Source organism: Orbicella franksi, chromosome 6 (genome assembly GCF_964199315.1).
Source record: "Orbicella franksi chromosome 6, jaOrbFran1.1, whole genome shotgun sequence".
NCBI lineage: Eukaryota > Metazoa > Cnidaria > Anthozoa > Scleractinia > Merulinidae > Orbicella > Orbicella franksi.
The window spans coordinates 28,836,578-28,856,771 of record NC_138150.1 but is presented as its reverse complement, the minus strand read 5'-3'; the positions used below and the strand labels follow the sequence as shown (position 1 = coordinate 28,856,771).

General features: G+C 38.4%; 1 protein-coding gene and 1 pseudogene across 2 annotated transcripts; both read left to right on the top strand.

Annotated features, from left to right (window-relative positions):
- Positions 1–1,885: 1,885 nt before the first annotated feature.
- Positions 1,886–14,790, top strand: LOC145489774 (uncharacterized). 2 transcript variants are annotated; one of them, XM_081468816.1, is made up of 8 exons: positions 1,886–2,440; positions 5,852–6,174; positions 7,795–7,889; positions 7,994–8,147; positions 8,817–8,880; positions 11,374–11,642; positions 12,177–12,351; positions 13,018–14,790. In XM_081468816.1, exons 1-8 carry the CDS (start codon positions 2,236–2,238, stop codon positions 13,332–13,334), a joined length of 1,602 nt encoding a protein of 533 aa, XP_081324942.1. In that variant the 5' UTR covers positions 1,886–2,235; the 3' UTR covers positions 13,335–14,790. The 2 variants fall into 2 exon arrangements, with proteins under 2 accessions (XP_081324942.1, XP_081324941.1); XM_081468815.1 differs by having other exon boundaries at positions 13,015–14,790.
- Positions 14,791–17,230: 2,440 nt separating this feature from the next.
- Positions 17,231–20,150, top strand: LOC145491078 (thiopurine S-methyltransferase-like; annotated as a pseudogene).
- The last annotated feature ends 44 nt before the right edge of the window (positions 20,151–20,194 follow it).

Genomic DNA, 20,194 nt, shown 5'->3' with positions numbered 1-20,194 from the left:
AAGAAACATACTCAATTCAAGACTAGAGTGCGAAAACCATACCCTATTTAAGACCAAAATGGCCAAAATCGATACCCTATTTACGACCAAAACGGCTGAAAAACCCTACCCTTTGGGGCCGCACATACCTATTTACCCCATATAAGGGAGTACCCCAACCCCCCCCGGAACAATGCAAGGGGCTATTCGATCTGCAAATTAACTCATCTTGCTCGGTAATAATTATTGGCGCTATAGACATGTTATTATGGCGAGGAAATAATTTCACTCGCTTTTTGACAAACGCCGTACTTCAAAACCCAAGCGTGAGTGGAATTATTTCTTAATTTCACAAGTATGCCATTTGATTACCTTTTAATGTTAGGAGTGACAAATTACGGTCGCAATCGTGGGTTTTCGACTCGATTGTTGCATCGAGAAATATCGCGCGAAACGTTGCCATGGCAATTTGGTAATTTTACATGTAAAATTTTAAATTAACGCTGAAATTTCGCGCCAAAATTAAGGAACAGTTTGTCACCCATAATATTATTATCAAAATTTTTGCATGGTAACTGGTATAAACTTTCTTTTCTTAACAAGAAGACAGAAATCTGTCTGCGGTTTTCTGCGCTGCAAATAATTAATTCGACCGTATACTGCTGGAGTCACCCACCCTTGTATGCCCATCGCTGCTGACAAGTTATTGTTGGTTTAACCGACAACCAAACCAGAAGAACTCCAAGTGTATACCGCTTGAAATAATCAGGTCGATTTCATTCGCACGTTACATAACATATTCATATTTATAACGGTAATAGGACTGAGTGGAGTCCAATTCGGTCTGTAATCATACGAGTGATTAACAAAATCGGACGACCGCGAAGCGGGAGTCCGATTTGTTAATCATGAGTATGATTACAGACTGAATTGGACGACACGATGTCCTGTTACCAATTAATCATTAACAATTACAATTTCCCACAAAAGTAAAAGTTTCATTTGATAAAGAGCTTTTTATTGTCATTTTAAATATCATAATTATAAAATATGGAGAACAGCTCGCAAAATGGCTGTCAAGTCTATTTCAAAACAGTCACCAGAGACTAAACCTCCACAATTTTACAAAGTCAGTCTCAGTCAGTGGTTATTATAGTGATTGTAATCAATATTGTGATTGGTGGATTTAGTGGAGAGGACTTAAAATGATTGGCTTATGTAACTGTCCGATTACAGGTGTCCGATTACAGCCAACTGTCCGATTACACTGTCCGATTACAACTTTGCAGATTAATTAGAGCAAAATACAGCAGTTTATGCACCAATCACGTTTGAGGAAATTGTAATTGTTATGATTAATCAGTGTAAAAGCGCGGTTCATTATACGTGCTTGTCATTTTCTTGTGATAGACATCTCGGCATCTGCTGCCGAAGTGGATGTTCTTGAAATGTTGATCACCTGAGGTCTCGAATTGTTTTTAACCACTTGCGGTTTTTCCCATCAGTGAAATCTAGGGATTTCCTTTCTAATCCGCTCACAAAATTAATGCGCATAGCCAGATCTTGTAGTGATTAAATAACTGCTTTGGTCTTCATCGCTAGTGGTTGTGATCTCGAATACTTGAGAAACGACCAAACTGAAGAAATCTGAGAATTAATGTAAACGAACATTAAAGCTGAGCGACGCCAAAATAAAATCTGAGACATACAAAGAGTTGCATTCAATTCGTTTGTTTTACCAAACGGCCGACCTGCTAAAGCATTACATATTTATGACCTTTCGCGTTGACCAGAAACTTCCCTTCATTTTCATTAGCAAATGGTGTCACACCTCAATTTTACAAAACAGGCGTCGCTGAAGTAATTGTTGATATCCCATCGTTACGGGCCTAGCTCAGGTGTGAGACAAAGAGGATACTTCTCAAAAGTCAGGTCGTCAACACCTGTTTCTTTTGAACGAGACCAGCTTTATCTGTCCCACATTAATAATTTAACCCGGCTATAGGCACTTTGCCGGGCAGCAAGTTAGTTATTAATGTTTCAATTCACCTTCTTTGCCTATGGCAACAAGAAACGCTTAGCGCCTACACGTTTTCCACGAAACGAGAAAATAAGTCGTTGAGTGCGGAATGGACTTACGAACTGAAGTGATAGTCACTGGTACAGAGCGATGATTTAATTTGGATACTTTTTCCGGCGCGCGCTTGAGCTTTATTTGAGGCGACAACCGTCTAGCTTGTTATCCCTCTGTTGACAATGCTCAACGTGATAGGAGAGCTGGTTTTGCTTCTTCTGGGAACGACAATCACTGCAACTTTGCAGTTTAACTCGCCGAGATGCGACCAGCTTTCTTCCTCCCAGTTAAGTTTTGTGGTGGAATGGTGGGGACTAGAGCCTTACCTGAACGATTCTACATCTTCTTCATCCGAACATCTGGACAAGCCCCCGCCGCCAACAGGAGGTTTGGTATATGTTTGTATTTTAATCATTAGCCTAGTTCTTGTAGTGTCAAGTTCTTTCCTCAGCGAGTACCTTTAAACGGATTGAACCAAAACGTTCAAGTTTACAGAATATATTTGCCATACGTGTAAACATTCCACTATAGCCGACAGCGTTTTTCGCATCCTACTGGCGATGGAAATGATTTCAGGAATCCTAGGCGGTTCAGTCATCGGGCAAGTAAAGCGATTAATTTTCGCATTTATTCATCCCTTATTCTGTTTGTCATAATGCATTGGGTTCCACTAATTTTGACTTGAACGTAAGTAGAATTTATTTGGTAACAGCGATAGATTTGTAGTTTTAATTTTCGCAGTTGAAGTAATTACAAATTTTAGGGGTCCTGTGAGTCTGTTCAAAACCTATTTGATACCTGCTTGCATAGAAGCAAAGCACTAAAGCAAACATTTGAAAAAAAACAAAGACTATTATTCAAATATCTCCTAGATAGTTTGCAAAATAATATTACTTCCCAGTAGTGGTCGGTTAAGAATTGTTTGCAAGCCAAAATTGTTCAGAGACCTATACATGAAGAAGCACAATATGTGTTTGTAAACATAAGGTTTGCAATGAGAAAATTTACTGCTATCCTTAATAACTCGACGTTCTTAAAATGTCCCTAAAATGTGAATTAATTCAAGAAACGCTATTAAAATTGTCACTTTATAGCAATTTGTTTGTAAAAGTTTTGGCTGCAACACTGAATTAATTCATTCTCTCAAATTGCGACTATTAGTTTTAAAGCGATCTTCGTTTTTCATTGCGAAATAACAGACTTTTATTTGGCAAACTAAAACATGTTACTTTAAGCCGCCTTTAAAATAAATTTATCCACGGAAACCGATGAAGGTAAGATAAGTGCTGAAAATATACAAGATCATTTCCATAGCTTTAGCAGCTCGTTCGACAGGTGATGGCCCGTAGCCAAAACTAACACTGTTGGTCACAATGTATGTTGACATACTGCATTGTAAAACACAGGGTAAACAAGCTACACAAGATGTAAATTTGGCTTTACAATTTCCTCGTCTTTCCTGATAAGTGACTCGGACAAAATTGAATATGCAAAATTAAAGCAAAATGTCTATTAAAAACAATTGGGCTGCATTTTTGGTAAAAAAAAAAAAAAAAAAAAAAAAATTACTAAAACAAAACAAATAACAAAAGACAGTCCTAAAATCACGACTGAGGACTTCCGCTCGAACAAAAAATGCGCCTAGAAGACTATGATAACATTAATTATGTGACTTGCTCCAAGAAAACCAATTTCAATTAGTTTCCAAAACATTCTTATTTTTCTGCCAATTTTAGGCTGAAAATATTCTTGTGGATATTCTTACATTATATAGCGAATGGCATATTTGTTTTCGAATGTATTTGGTGTCTGGATGGTGTTCAAGTAATTTTGGAGCATCAAAACCTGATATGACGCACATAACTTCTTGCGCAAATGGCCGAGATTGGCATCGAATAAACGGCTAGTGCTGTTTTTAATGCTTTGTGGCTAGTTTTGCCGTTTAGAGAAAGGAAGAATTTTTATACGATTTAGTTAAAAAGGTATAATTGTATTGTATTCACAAATGTTTAACACATTATTATTCTTTTCAAAATCTCAGCCTCGGGTTTATTCTAATATATTCTTAAAATTTCGCAAATTTCAGCAACATCGGAGGAAAGCTAGATTGTTTGATCTATGCTGTTTATTTGTAAAACAAACCGGAACTGTGACCCAATCAGACTCTATTCGTGCGAAAGTCTTTGTTTGACATTTCTCGGTGTTTTGTCATCACTGGCACCTTTAATGACCAATTTCTACCCCGCCAGTGTCATTATTTAACCCTCGAATGAGATTATTTACACCTCGCCTGTACATATGCATACAAAACGTACCGTTATTTTTATTTCTAACTTGATGCTGATAATGTCAAGATGACATGGGAAAGTCGTTTTTTATCGTTCACATTCATTGCAAAATGTGTTACTGCTCGAACAAAAAATGCGCGGCCTGGAATACCATGATAATATTATATGAACTGCCCCAGGGAAACTAATTTCAATTAGTTTTCTAGGATTTTTCTCAAGATAGAAAGACATATGTATCAAAACATCAAGAGCAAAAGTCGTCTTCCGTAGGCAAACATTTACAAGAAAAACATAACGATGATATCTTTGACCTTGCTAGCAAATGTTTAATTAATACTAAAGAGATGCAAAGAAAAGCTAGCTTGTCCTACCTTTGAGATGCTGTTTACTCGTAAAACAAAACCGGAAATGAACACTCAATCACACCCTAATCGTGCGAAAGTCTTTGTTTGACATTTCCAATCTATGTGTTGTCATTACCAAGAATGAGACCATTTGCACCTCGTTTGTATATATACAAACAAAACTTACCGTTATTTTTATTTCTAATTTGATAATGATGTCAAGATAACACGGGAACGTCGTTTTGTATCGTTGGCATTAATTGTAAAATGTGTCACTAAACTAAATACAAATCACGTCTTTAAGGATCTTAGCTCTGCAATGCCTTGATCGAGAGACTGGTAACGAGTCCAGGTAACCTCGTTCCCAAGGCCCTCTCTCTTTGACATGTCGTCCAACTGAACTAACATAATCTCATGTGTATTATCATTTAGTAGGCACTCAGCATGTGCTATTGGAAATGCGCCAATTTGACTGGTTCTCCCATCGTTCTCTATTCATTGATGAAAAACGATCGGGCACAGACACCGCTTTTAAAAGAAAAAACTTTGTTGTTATAACATTTTGCTTAAACATACGTAAAATTGGCTGTTTTGGCTGGCATTTCTTTAAGCTTCTTTCGACAGTGAGCTTTGAGAATCAAACTTTTCTCCGTCGTTTTCCTGCTATGAGTGATTAAAACCACGGCCGCGCCTCCGGCTGACTATCCGTTTGTAGAAAATGCAGGCCCTTAATACAGGTGTATAATCTAATTGTTAATAAATTTTCGATTATAAAGATCTAACTGATTATAAGGATTATATCTTATTTTATCTTTATCTTTGTCATGCGTTTTATACATAAGTCCCTGGCTCGAATACCGAGGGTAACCTCTTCCCATGCATGACACTAATAAATTGACTGTTATCGAATTGTTGAATTGAATTGTTAAATTTTTAAATAGCATTTGGCATGAGTATGAGAGAGGGGAAATGCATTTTGCAAACGGATTGTAATACACTTATTGTTGAATCAATTAAGAGAACCGGAAAACTGTATTTTAGGACAAGCTAGCACCCGGGGGCTTGGACCTTTTGTTTTTAGGACAAGTCATATCAAATTCTCTAAATCAGTTTTAATCTTTCTGAGACTCCCTAACCTAACTTTTGTATTTCAAATTTTATCACAGGTCTTCTGTACGAACTACTTCGTAGAATGATCAAACCAGACAGGATTACCTACAAACCGGCACGGAGAAAATTCACAAAATCTTCAATTCTAATATCCAACAGCACTGGAAATGTAACTATTTCCATGCCAGTCATGATTAAAAAGAATGCGAACGATCCGTGTGAGATCAAAGTACATCTCTCCAAAGGACCAGCCTATGTTGCTAAAAGAAACCAGATGAAGCCGCTGACCCAGCTTGGGCTGTCATTTATTAATGGCGGTCAGATCATAGGTTTGACACTCATTCTAACGGTTATATCCGGGGTATTTATTTGGATATTGGTAAGTGCGACAATTATTATATCTGCAGTCCAAATCATTAATCCGTTCTTTCACATCTACGCCTAATCTGGGAAATCTAAATTTCTATACGCAAAAAAAACCCACCTCGTTTACTACTTCAATATTACAATAGGGCTCCAGTTCTGTACGACGTTGACGTTATAAGACCCTGGAGAACAATCTGTCCCAGGTGCAACATAGCGAGCTCGCCGTCGTGCTGTTTCTAGCAATTCGAATTTAACAAATCGAAAGTGGTTTCGCGTGGTCTGTACTCTTATCGACAACGACGTGTATAATCACAGTGGTTAAAATGTTGTGGACTCACAAACAAATGGCTAGGCTGTAGTGGTTTCCCCGCCTCATAAAAATTCTATGCCTATAAGTATTTTAGTTAGGCGAAGTTTTATATATAAAACAACTATGGATTCCAAATAATCACTCTTAATTAACACGTTCAAACCTAAGGTTTAGAAAATATTCTCAACAGAAGCATTGACGAAAGTAATAAACGACGTTTTGATATCGTCGGTTTGTCATTGTGAAGTAAACATGTGTATCTATTTATAACGCAAAAACTAACCTACATAGTTACTTGACAATGACATCCCGACGTTGTCGAAACTTCGTTTATTATTTTCGCTAACTTTTGTGTTGAAAATGCTTAAACGTGTATTAAAATAGTTAGTGTCAGTAAGATTTGTATTATGTTGTAATGTAATATGTGCCATCTCGTGGTAATAATAATAATAATAATAATAATTTAAAAAGAATAATTTAAAAATTACCTCATTGTAGGAAATTAACGCTTCATGAAATTAACGCGAATTTAAAAAATTCGCATTAATTTAAGTCGCGTTAATTTATGGTAATGTTAATTTCCGCGCTGTAAATTAAGTTGCGCGTTAATTTCCGCGACGTTAATTACCATTATTTTCGCCCAAATCTGTGACACACACCAGACATTCTTGACACAGCCAAACAATAAATTTTATTCGCGCACTTTACATTTCACATAAATCTTTCACATTTGTAAATCGTTTACTGTACTTCGACTGAATTTTGTTCGGGTTCGCTGTCAGCTTTACAGTGTTAAAATAAATTGGTTCCTGTTCTCAACAAATTCTGTTTTTTTTTTCGGTGTAGCAGACACGTTAATTTCCCTCATTTTGAAATTTTGCCTCCTCTCTCGCGTTAATTTTCTTTATTGGGGGGAGAGATTTGCTATAGACACGATTTTTTTTAAACCTTCCATGCACTGGGAGATGTTTTTCCTCGAGATGTAAGCATGACATTTTTTCTCCGTCTAACATGCTTTTTCTTGGCAGTGATCGGGTGCATGACAACGTTTTGGTGCATTGTTTTGCTTGCAAGATATATCTTATGTCAAAACCACCCTCCTATCCCCCTCAAAATTAAAACGGTCAACCCCTTAAATTGCCTCTCTTCACTCACCTAGCTTCACCTTTAGTAATGGATGCCAGCGAATGCAATGCTGGGGTTTACTCCAGACAGGAGTAGAAATACTCCTACTCTACTCAGTCCCTTCCTGTTACAGAAGCGACGTCGCTTAACCCTACGCAGACTTGACCTTAACAGAAAGCAATCCTTTGTTCAATGTAGGATCGTCACAAGAATCCCGTAGATTTCCCGCCTTCTTTTATCCGCGGTACGTGGCAAGGCTTTTGGTGGGCTTTCGTTACCATGACAACTGTCGGGTAAGTAGAAGTCTTTATTACGTTATATCATACAATTGTAATTTTCATAAGAACAAGAATACTATTATGGAAGTAAGTTGTAACCATGCAAGTTTCTGTTTTAGTTATGGAGACACAGCTCCAAAGTCCATCCCAGCCCGCCTGTACAGTATTCTGTGGATGTTATTGGGAATGGTGGCGTTTTCAGTTCTCACAGCCAACTTCACAAGCTCCTTGAATCATGAGATTCAAAAAGATTTAAATCTCTTTGGCAAAAAGGTGGGTTCACTTTTTATTCAATTGAAAGCCCAAGTCAGTTTTTTTCTGCGACGGTAATACTTTGCAGAAAATGCACAAATGGCCGGCCAGCTTTACGGTCACCTGGAACTTGAAATTGTTGTCTGGAGAAAATGAAACAACCCTACAGTAAAGATCGGCCATTACTACAGTCAGTTTCATTTCCGATCCGTCATTAAGTATTTGCAAAGGTCATAGTTAAAAAAGAGAAATGGTTAAGAAGACTGGTAAACAGCAAAGAAGCAAACAAACAGGTACAGTCTAAGATTTATGTTGGAAGGTCCTTGACCCTGCACATCTTTTGTTTGATGTTCATAGACTATCAGCAGTATATTACATAATTGTACCACCTTTTGTAGTTTGTCAGGTTTTGTGTAGGGTTAACTCCCACAATAGCCAACAAAAACATACAACAAAGACCTTTTCAGGTTTCTTAACCATTTCCCTCTATTAACTATGCAAAGCGGATCTATCTGTTAGAAGCCATTATTGAGCAACTAATAAATATCATTTCCAAAGCAGTGAAAACTCTTTGAAAGACTATACCGATAGGGTTGTGCAATTCTGCAAAAAACTTAATTGATAGAGCGCACAAAAAACGGTTTTATTATCTATGATAAAGAATCTATTTGTTTTCTGCAATTTTTTAAGGTTGCAGTATTGAATGGGAGTTTGGCACAGCAAGCAGCTGTGACGGAGGGCGCAAAGTACATGGGTAAGGTTTTTAAAAACTTGTTTTTGTAGTATAGTGTTTAAAATACGGCAACATGTACAGAGGGCACGTCGGATGCAAGTATGGATTTTAAGGTAATTTCCCTGAAATAAAACTGCACATAGATTTTTGTTCAAACTTTGTCCAATGATTACTTATCATATGAGAGTTTTAATTATAAAATAAAAAAGGGGCGTGCCCATGCTTGTTAAGGAGCAGTGAGGCATTGAAAATGTCCCATTTTAGCGTTATTTAATGCTTATTACAAGAACGCATTCCAAGTTATTGTAAACTCTTTGTGAGCCTAGCCTCATGAAAACACGCCTCAAACTACAGTCAATACTTGTGTCGGACACAAATAAACTTTTTAAGTTTGATTTTGACAGACAGCTGAATCCTTGTTATAATATTGGAACCAAATTGCTTGCCACGGCTATCAAACTGCAAAATACAAAAGACTACAGTGCAGCTGCTATTTTCCTTATTTATTTAATTTTCTACTCAACAATGATTTAGATAAACATATACAGGCAAAAACTAACGATAGACAAATCCGACGTTTCGGCGACATCTTGGCGCCATTGTCAAGAGAAACTAATTAAATATGCGATTTCAAGAGTAACTAAGAGTTCAGAGTTACTAATTTGCATAAGTTAGACAAAGACCTTAGCGCGAACGGAGTCTGATTGTACCTTTAAACACGGTCATAATTGTTTAATGAGTAACATCTCATTAATGAGACAATCAAACTTGTTGTGGCATTTTTTCAACACGCTAAAACAATTGCGAAGGTCATCCGGAATCCTGCCTGCGTGTCTATTATCAACGCGTACGAACAGATGGCCACGGGTGTAACCGACAGAACCAGCATCGCACTGGTCAAACTTGAAGTTATACACAAAGCATTGTTGATCAATGAGCTGAGGCTTAGGTTCGCTTGTCGGGAACTCCTGGGCAATCTTGCGGCTCGTAAACACCGGTTGAACACTAGTCTGCAGCTTCACTCTGAGATCTTTTAACTGTGTCTTCACGATATTAGCAGACTCCTGGTCTTTAAAGGGTATGACAACCCGAGTAGTGTTTTCTGTGGTAGATCTGGACCGTAATGAGGGCTGGTCAGCGACCTTTAAATTTAGGAAGGTTTTATCAGTGGAGTCAACAAGGTGCTTGGGATATTTCAGTTTAGAGGAAACAGACTTCAGTCGTTCGCACTCCTCAGTGAAGTAGGACCATGACGAAGACAGGTGATGTGCGCGATCGAGCATAGTTGTCAATAGGCCGCGCCTGTACCTATTATCGACATGACTGTAGTAATGGAGGAGCAGGCCACTGTTTGTTGGCTTCAAGAACACTTTAGTTTCAATACGGGGCGCTCTGTTTAGGAGTTGAGTACCGAGAAAGGGAAGCATTCCATCGTTTTCGACCTCCATAGTGAACACCCGTGGCCATCTGTTCGTACGCGTTGATAATAGACACGCAGGCAGGATTCCGGATGACCTTCGCAATTGTTTTAGCGTGTTGAAAAAATGCCACAACAAGTTTGATTGTCTCATTAATGAGATGTTACTCATTAAACAATTATGACCGTGTTTAAAGGTACAATCAGACTCCGTTCGCGCTAAGGTCTTTGTCTAACTTATGCAAATTAGTAACTCTGAACTCTTGGTTACTCTTGAAATCGCATATTTAATTAGTTTCTCGTGACAATGGCGCCAAGATGTCGCCGAAACGTCGGATTTGTCTATCGTTAGTTTTTGCCTGTATATATTCAATTTTCAACAATAGAAATCAGATCAGTCTTTTCTCACGCAAAGCTAATGATTAGTTGATTAAAATGACTGGAAAAAAATTTGGGGTGCCTGAGCTCGTTGGTGAGCTATAGCCATTTTTCAGCTGACAGAACTCAATATAAAGGCAAATCAGCCATGTTTTTAATGTGCGCGTACACGAACGAGCGTTAATGACGCCATAAATTATGCGCGGTAAGGATGCGCAATGCAATACTGGGGAATGACCTTAACTGTAAACAACACAAAATGCCCAAGAGAATTTTTGTGGTCTATCCCGGTTGAGGGGAGAAGGACAAAATCCTCATCCCCGGCAACTTAATTTTACTGAAATATTCAAGTAATGAAGATGAAACTGCTACATAGTACGTCCAAAGAACTGAATTTAATTTCCTTTGGGTAAGCAATCTGAGATGATGATGTCATAATATACAAAGAGCTACCATCTTAGATTTCATCTAAGATTTATTGATTTCCCAACACGCCAAAAAGACACAACAAATGACTTAAAACTAAGAGGCCATTTCCGAGTGGCTTTTTGTCTCTGTGTCAAAACGATTCTTCGTGCTAAACCTTTCATATGAAAATGTGTTCCTAGGCCTACAGGTAACAAACTAATTTTCACATGAAAGGTTTTGCACGAAGGCTCGTTTTGAAACAGAGTCACAAGGTAACTCGAAATGGCTTATTGTGCTGTTTCTCTCGTTAGCATTTAATGACATCGATGATATGATTGATGCGCTGTCTAGAACAAAGAATCCAGTTGTTAACGGATTGCTGTTGGACAGACACGTGGCTGTTGCATCACTTGAAACGCTTAAAGATAAGTCGCTGGAGATCGGCCGACTTGTAGACTATGAGTACTTCGTTGGCATGAACGTCAGACCTCCTCAAAACGCAACTCAGATTTGTGAGATGGTAAATAAGTGCGCTGAGGACCTGGCGCATAGTGAAGGGTTTGAGCTGAGAGCATTAGAGGTGAGCCGAGCCAAACTTCGAAACACAGGGACAAAAATCCCTGTAACTCATTCAATTAGTAGCTGTTGCAGCAACTACTTGCGCTTAATATGTTACGTTAACTAAAGGCAGAACAAACGACCGGAACTTGAAATTTATTTTTACATCTTTCCTTACACTGTCAGACAAGAAGAATAATCCAAGTTAACTAAGTGCTTCACAATACTGACCTCGTGCTTCCCATAACTCGCAAATGTCTCTGTTGCACAATGCTTACAACAGAACACAAAAAAACTTCATTCAGTTATTTTACGTTAAGGAAAATTAAGTTCTTTTTGTTTTCATAGAAAAAGCGTCATCAAAACACGAACAAACGATAAATGGAAGTTTATTCAATTACCAAGGAAATGGTTCTAAAAACCGTCACCAGGATTAATTTAAATGAAATTTAAATTATTCTTTAGCTTTCCAGAGGCGTCTATCAAGTGTTCATGTATTAATGGTTACAAGAGATCATAACCTGGTCCCACTGGTAATCTGGTTTCTTTTTTGTAGATTTTGTCTAATTCGGTGTCCGTGGTGGAAAACAAGCGAGAGAGTACAAGCTTATTCGATGATTATGACTTCCTCATCATTCTTCTCGCTTTGTTTGCCGTTCTTGTGGGCGGTGGCCTTATATGGGAATATTTTTTCTACAAACCAAAGATGGAACGTCTCAATAAAGTCAATGGTGAGTACTTTAAAGTTCAACGTCTGTTAACGTTCCAGGTTTCCTTTTCTGTCGATGAAAGTGAGGTCGACCATGTTCAAGTCGGCTCTAGACAATGTTGGCAAAGAATTTTCTATTTGAAAAAGCTGTCGTTACTCTGTAGTGTATGGCTATTACAGACATTGTGACATTGTGACATTTAGAGCGAAATGCCATACAAAGAACCCTTTTCCTCTTGTAGAAAAAATTAACTCGCCTGATCACAAGTGTGGGATTTATGCAATCACACGATTTCGAGTGCAATTTTGAATAGATAAGCGCTAGTAAATTTTTCCAAGGCTAACTAACAGTGCTTATTTATACCAAATTCCACGAGAATGATCACATGATAGCTTGATAAATTGGCTATTTAAGATCCATGCATTAATTGTTTACTTTGGCAGGCTTAAGTGCCTTTGATCTCCAAAATATGTTCTAAAATACCCACTATTCGCCAAACTTCCCATATTGTTGGAAAATCTTCGGAAATTTTTTGAATGATCTTCGGCGATCTTCGGCAATCTTCTGCAATCTTCGGAATAATTCGGGTAGTATTCCACTTCCCCCGTTTTTAATTGGAAAACCGCACGATGTTTCACAAAATATAACATTCTCTTTTCTTGGATATTCTTTTTTGATACGAAGAAGATTTTGAAATGGAAGAAGATGACAGAAACAAAGATTCAGAAAAAGCAATCCTTTTGAGAAATGAAGTGGAAGATTTATGTGAGGAGTGCAGAGCTAAAGTGGAGAACATCATGAAGGAGGAAGGCAAGCAGAGACTACAAAGCATGCAGACAGTGATTAGCCCGTTTGACGGATTCTCTATCATCGGAAGTCAGCTTAGTTCCATCCCTGGGGTTTCTTCCATCAGAAAGATTGGCTCCGAGCTGCCTTATAATGTTCAAAACCTAACGAGAAAATCAAAAAAGAAGAGCCAAGTCGATGGATTGGAACAATGTTGAAGAGGTCGAAATATCCGTAGGCACAACTTTTCTAGGAATTGTCGCTTGGCTTAAGATGAGGGTGTTACTTCCTCAAGATGAACGAACACGCATCCTCGAGAAAAATTAGCTAGATATGAACACCATTAATCTTCATGAAATGACTGTTAGCATGGCTAAGGCTTAATGTAATTCATAATCCTATTTTTAAGGATTTTTTTTTAAAGGATTGAAGATAGTAAACACTATCAAAATAAACACTATTTAAGGCAAAATAACAACCGCATGATCAATGGAAGGTCACATCCCTTAGGGATTCGTCGAAACGAGTTTAGTTTGAGACAGTCCTACAGAGTGTGTAGGTGTTAAAAGTTCGCAAATGCTGTTGACGTCATTTACGTGTCTGTCCTCCGATTGATCTTAAGTAAGAACCAACCAAAAAGCGAGAATAATTCGACCATATTACATAGAGCTACTTGGACAATTTTATGACGAAATTTGTCATCAATAATAGGACAGTCGCTTAAATGGCTGACACCCACGTCTTGGTTTCAAGACTGGAAATAATAGTTTATACAGTCTGCATAACCTACTCAAAGATGGAGTTGCTAAGAGAATTTTGCAGCGCACAATTTTAAAAATACGCTTTTCTTAGTTTTTTTTTGTGCATAAAGAAAAAGGTTTAAAGAGGTCTTTATACACTATAATGCACAGAGATAAAGATTTTTAACAATAGATTCCTATAGTGGTGACGTCAAGTACTTCTCTCTCGCCAGTTTCAACTTGGCATTGAACGGTAGCAGGAGTATAAGTTCGCGAAATCGAATTTTAGTTCCTCCAGCAGCCTGTGAAATATTCAGAAAGTTATCTTTGCAATGTTAACATACTATTTTCAAGTATTTGCATGGGAGTTTCGGAAAATAATAATTTCTCTCATAGAAACTTCAGTGACTATAGCTTAGCCTACGTATAGCTAACAGGATTTCGTGCGCAAGTATCTTGTTTTAAATTACAATGGCGGTCCTGTAGCGAGAAAAATGGTTTCCACTCGCAACCTCGCTCCGCAATCGCGCGCGAGAAAAAAATTAAGTCAGTTCATTTTCAGATGAGACACCTGGTTTTAGGCACTTCAACAAGTCATTTAAGTATAATTATAAAGCAAACATTTTTCCATGTTACCAGGGTATTATTAAAATCTGATAGCATGTAACTAAGAGAGCTGAGTATAGAAGTGTAAATATAAGAACAGATCCGTAAAGCGCTTTTTTTTCAAAGAACAATGAAGCAAGACTTGAGAGGATAACTTCAGTTTTACTGTTTAAGGTAAAAACCACCCTCGTGCACTAAGAATATTGAGTCAAGGAAAGTGACGATTGTGAATTTGTAAATTTGACCAAGACTAGTTTTATTACTGCACTGAATTTTGATACTTCATCAGTCTGTTGTACTTATTGTTTATGCAAATTTGGAAGACAAAATTGACAAACGACGAAGTTTTACCATCTGATGTTTTCTCATCACTGAGTTATTCAAAGCCTTTTGATCCACTCTTGCGTCGTTCATGATCAAACTTGTGTAGCATATGCTTCATCGATAACAGCTCCTTTGAAAGCACACAAAAATGGCAGATCCATTTGGCGAGTCATCAAAAGAAACCGAGAGATCAATTTCTGAGGTCCACGAGTTATATTCATTGTACATAATCAACGTCGTTTTGAACACCTTTTTATCGTATACCACCATCATGTTGAATATTATAACGATCCACGCTATAAGGAAATCTTCATCATTGCCGAATCCCTTAAAAATACTTCTCCTGAGCCTTGCTGTTTCTGACCTTGGTGTTGGTTTACTGGTTCAACCATTGTACATCGCATTGATGGTCGGGAGGATACAAGACTACGACCGCAACGTGAACCTCTACCAGGCATTTACCTACTCCGTAACTTTATTTTCTTTCGCGTCGCTCTTTGGTGTTATGGCTCTAAGCGTCGACAGATTCTTGTCTATTCATCTTCATCTCAGATATCAGGAACTGGTGACTCACAAGCGTGTTGTTGCTGTAGTAATCTCAATATGGGTGTTGAGCACATTTTTTTCGTTTATCGCATTGTCCATCCCGACAATTGCTTCCTACATGACTTTTTCCATTATTGATTTTGCTTGTCTTCTAACTACAACAGTGCTTAATTTCAAGATTTTCATGGCCGTACGACGTCTAACAAATCAAATACAAGTTCTTCACCTGCAAGAACCACACCACCGAGCAATAAATGGCGAAATGACAAATGCTGCAAGCCTTGAAAAAACTGCAGTCGGCACTTTCTACGTGTATTTTGTGTTTTTGGTTTGCTACTTGCCACAGATCTGCAGTTATGGTGTCCAAGTGTTCTCTGCATCAAGAACTGTAAGAAACGTTTTGCTTCTTTGCACTCTAACCATGGTTTTTCTAAATTCGTCTTTGAACCCTGTGATTTACTGTTTGAAAATGAGACAGTTTCGTCGCACAGTCATGGCCCTGCTGCGAAATATATTTGCCAATATCATAGGTAATAAATTACTCCTTAATTTTGATGCGAATTTGCAGCGTTAATTTATAATTTCACTTGTGAAATTACAAAAATGCCTTTGCAACGTTTGGCGCGAAATTTCTCAATACAATAAAAAAAGACAAAACCCACGATCGTGACCGTAATTTGAAACTCCTGATATTAAAAGGTAATTCTCCTTTAATTCAACAGTTCCACTTATAGACCTGAACTGGAAACAGTCAGGTAGTTAGTTATAATTCTTCACTTCTGGAACAAACTTTTCTGTTCGATATAACAATTCTTTTAGTATTAAAAGAATTGTGACGTTCTGAAGAACTGTTTTGATGATATATGCGCTGGTTTCCTTCCGTTGATTTACTTTTAGATTCCATTTTATTTAAATAAAAATAAAAAAGCGATCACTTGAATAGTTTCACTTTGCTTCTCACGTCTGTTTTACGTTTGACGATTTGGATTTTCGAGCGGTAAAAAATGAAGAAATTGAAAACGTTTAAAACCATTAGCGAGGTGAAATGTTTATTGTAAAAAGAAATAATCAACCTGACATCATCATTTGAAATGCGTAAGCTGAAAGTTTCATTCATAATTAATAAGTAAAGTACGATTTTTTCCATTTTCTTCAAGTTTTTTTCAGAGATAGTTCCCAAACATCTTAAAGGAAACGGCAGTGTTGCACGATTTCCTTCAACATTTATTTGGTAATGGAGAAATACTGAACATTGTTGGTCGAGAACTCTTCCCAAATGAACCAGGAACGTGACCTATCGAAACTTAAAGAAAACATTTTCTCCAAAGAAACATACCAATTAGTTTGTAAATTAAACTAGCTTTGACAAAAGTCAGGAAAGATAATTGTCGTGGAACAAAACTGATGTTAGGTTTAAGCATGCGAATTAACAGGAGCCCCCGATGGCTCCTGGAATTAATAATTTGAAAGGTTGAATTAAAAAAAAAAAGTATTTTAACGCCTGACAGCAAGGGTTCCCACCCAACTTTTTTTCATACAAATGTCCTTAACTTTCAAAATGTTCAAAACCGCAACAAAATTTACACAGTTACACAAAATGAAACTGGCAATGGTATCACAACTGAACCAAGACTTTGTGATGATGTTTCTCTTACCACACCGATGGCTTGACTTAATCTGGGAACAGAGAGTATTACAAAGTAGACCATCCCTTCGTTAAAAGAAGTATTCTTTTCAATCTCGGTGAATAGCGGCAGCATATTTACCTCGATATCAAACAATAATTGTTAGTTACATCGATTTTGTTAGCTTAAGCTGTGGTTACGAGAAAAGGTGACTTTTATTATTAAATGCCACAATAAAGAGTCTCCTAATAATATGGCCGCTAATCTTTAAATACGTTTCGTGCCGTACGACAGTTTTGTAGTTTTGCAAATGTTAGCCTTGATCGCGGATGAATTTTATCGCATGCCTCTGACTAATGCTATGCTATGCATATAACTCTATGGAAAATTCAGATCGCATACGGTCAATATTTGGGCGAGTATAAATCGAATAAAAGAAATAATCAGGTTTGCGCCCTTGGTAGCACCAGTGGGAGACGCCAGGGTTTTTTTTTTTCGGTTTACATGCTCAAACTCTTAATGAACGGATCGCGTGATCTGCTTGGCGTGACATCTACTCAAATGTAAGACATTCAAATGCAGTCACGAAATCAGACCGATCACGCAACTACATGCCTTGTATGCCATTGATATATATTTTAAAAGAATTTAGTGAGGGAGAGGTGGATGGTTTTAAAGTGTTCATATGAGTATGAATATTGCAGTTTGATTAATAATAATGATCCCGTAAGTCAAGGTGTCCTGAGAGCTCCAGAGAGTATCTTTTCTCACACGCGGACGATGATATGCGAGCGTTCGATACCAGTCTTTTCTCGGAATTCCTTCTGACGAACCACTGCCTCTTACGTCTGACCCAGTTGGCAACATAATTTGTTTGCAGCGTAATGGCCGAGGTTAAAGAAAAATTAGAGCACTTGGCTACACTTGATTTTGAGAGCAAAGAGGCATGGGAGCAGGATTGGACAACTGACAACCCAGAATTTCACAGCGATTAGGTGAACGCCATGTTGATCAAACAATATGGTGAATTCACGCGTGGACGAAAGAATCTTAGAATTCTGGTGCCGCTTTGCGGAAAATCACTGGACATGAACTGGTTAGCTGATCAAGGACACGCTGTTGTAGGTGTGGAATTGATTGGAAAGGCAATCGAAGCTTTCTTTCACGAGAACAAGCTAACACATCACGTGAAATCCATTCGGCTCTCATCCGAGATTCAAGGGACAGTTTTCAAAGCGAATGAAAAAGATATAACGCTTTTCGAGTGCAGTATTTTCGATGTCACAGCTGAGGTCGTTGGTGGCCAGTTCGATTGCATCTGGGATCGTGGATCTATGACTGCAATTAAAATGATGAAAGAAGGTCGACTCAAGCAGTACACGGAGATCATGCTTGACTGCCTCAAGCCAGAGGGTCGTTATCTTCTCGAGGTTTTCGCGCCCGAATCTCCCGAGGGCTTGCCAGAGTCATTTAAATTCGTTTCGGAGAAGGATGTGCACGAGTTATTTGGCGAAAGATGCACAGTTCAGTACCTTGGTAAAGAGAAAATGTCAGATGAATCACCAGGGTCAGAGGAACACAGACCCGAGAAGTCTGAAGACCGTGCGGGGGATGGAGGCGAGGATACAGAAGGAGTAGTCATGGTTATGAATTATTACCTCATGGACTTCAAGTAATTCAATCAATTAGAGTGCCTTATGTATAAGTAGCTAGAAATGCAAGTGTAGCAATGCTAAACTCAGTTTTTACTTCGATGCGTTGCCTTAAGTCGGCATAAATGCCGAGGCGTAGGTTGGAATAATTACCATGCATACAACAAGATTTGCATTTCTGCCATGCTGTGAATAATGTTACAACGTAAGACATGTAAATGTGTTTCCCACTTTCTTATTTCATGGGCTTGTCGCGTGACCGAACTGATTGCCAACCGTTACATGAAAGATCTATCCTTGTCCTAGAAGAGGGAGTGTATAACAGCTCTTTAATTCTTACCCTTAATTATTAGATCGAAGTAGACCACACTTTCACTTTTGTTTGCTTTTCTTTCAATGCCACGGTAGCCTCCAAGGAGACGCTCTTTGGGATCGTCACGCAATCTGGGTGACGAAACCTTAAGAGAGTTGTGGCACTAGCTTTGTCGGTTTGATATTTGCATGATAAAGAACTAATAAATAAGCTTTATCACATGTTGCATCGCAGGTGTTTGACCTCACTGTATGAACGTTTTTTTTGCCTACAACGCAGAAACTTGCCGGGAATAAAATTTTGTGTGGGAATTTAGCCACTAGAAATACGAAAAATAAGACAAAAATGGCTCGCCTTGTTTATTATTTTAGGCTTGTTTGTAAGATTATTCACGTCATTTTACCGTGATCAAAACGAGTTTTAGGCTCCATGTTCTGTAAAGTGTTGACATACCACGTCAACGAAACCTTTTTTTTTTTAGCTTCTGTAGTTCATAAATGAGACACGCTCGCACAGTAAACTTTGGGTACCTGACCTGAACTGTCCTATATAAACTGTAAGGATATAAAGATGCTGCTGTTGTGATCGCGTCTGCTTGATTGCTAACCCACGCAGACATTGGTCATGAGCTCGTCACGCAATCTTTCCTCGAGAGGAAAGATTGTGTGACGAGCCATTTGGACGTCGACGCCACTTGATAGCAGGAATTTCACGTTGTCGTTATTAGGAGGTTGGGTAATTTTCTGCGGCGTAATATGTTTTCTCAACTTTAGGTTGTGCCTGATTACTTTTTGGTGGGCAATGGCTTGTGCAATAATATTTTTGAAAAAGTTAAACGCAGGACGTGTATCAGGTTGAAAGCTCTTCCTCGGGTGTTTTTTCCTCCGTGGCTCCCATTGCACAATTATTTTTCAGCAGTGTTTGCTATGCAGAATCTTTTTTGGGGGGAAATTGCCCAACCCCCCTCCCTCCCCCCTCAAAAAAATTATGGTCCGCCCCTTATAAAACACGAGTGTTAAGCGACGTTTAGGCACTGCGCTACTTAGAATGGATTTAGAACGGCGATTTTTTAATTCACAGCTAGACTGCTAGCAGTTTTTCTTTTGCTCGAAATTCCGTGGGGAAGAACGAAAAGAACGCAAAACAAGTGAGCGGTCGGGAGCGCGCGAGCGTGACACGCGAAGCCGCAAGCCGCGCTACTCGCGGCACGCGTGTCACGCTCGCAGTCACGCTCCCACGCTATCCGTTAAAATCTATCCAGCTCCTCTAAAA

Bases quoted from the DNA above. Each gene is read 5' to 3' on its own strand.
- LOC145489774 (XM_081468815.1), top strand. From the start codon at position 2,236: ATGCTCAACGTGATAGGAGAGCTGGTTTTGCTTCTTCTGGGAACGACA. The intron at 8,881-11,373 runs GTAAGGTTTTTA...TTCTCTCGTTAG, and splicing joins GGAGGGCGCAAAGTACATGG to CATTTAATGACATCGATGAT. The intron at 12,352-13,014 runs GTGAGTACTTTA...TTTGATACGAAG, and splicing joins ACGTCTCAATAAAGTCAATG to AAGATTTTGAAATGGAAGAA.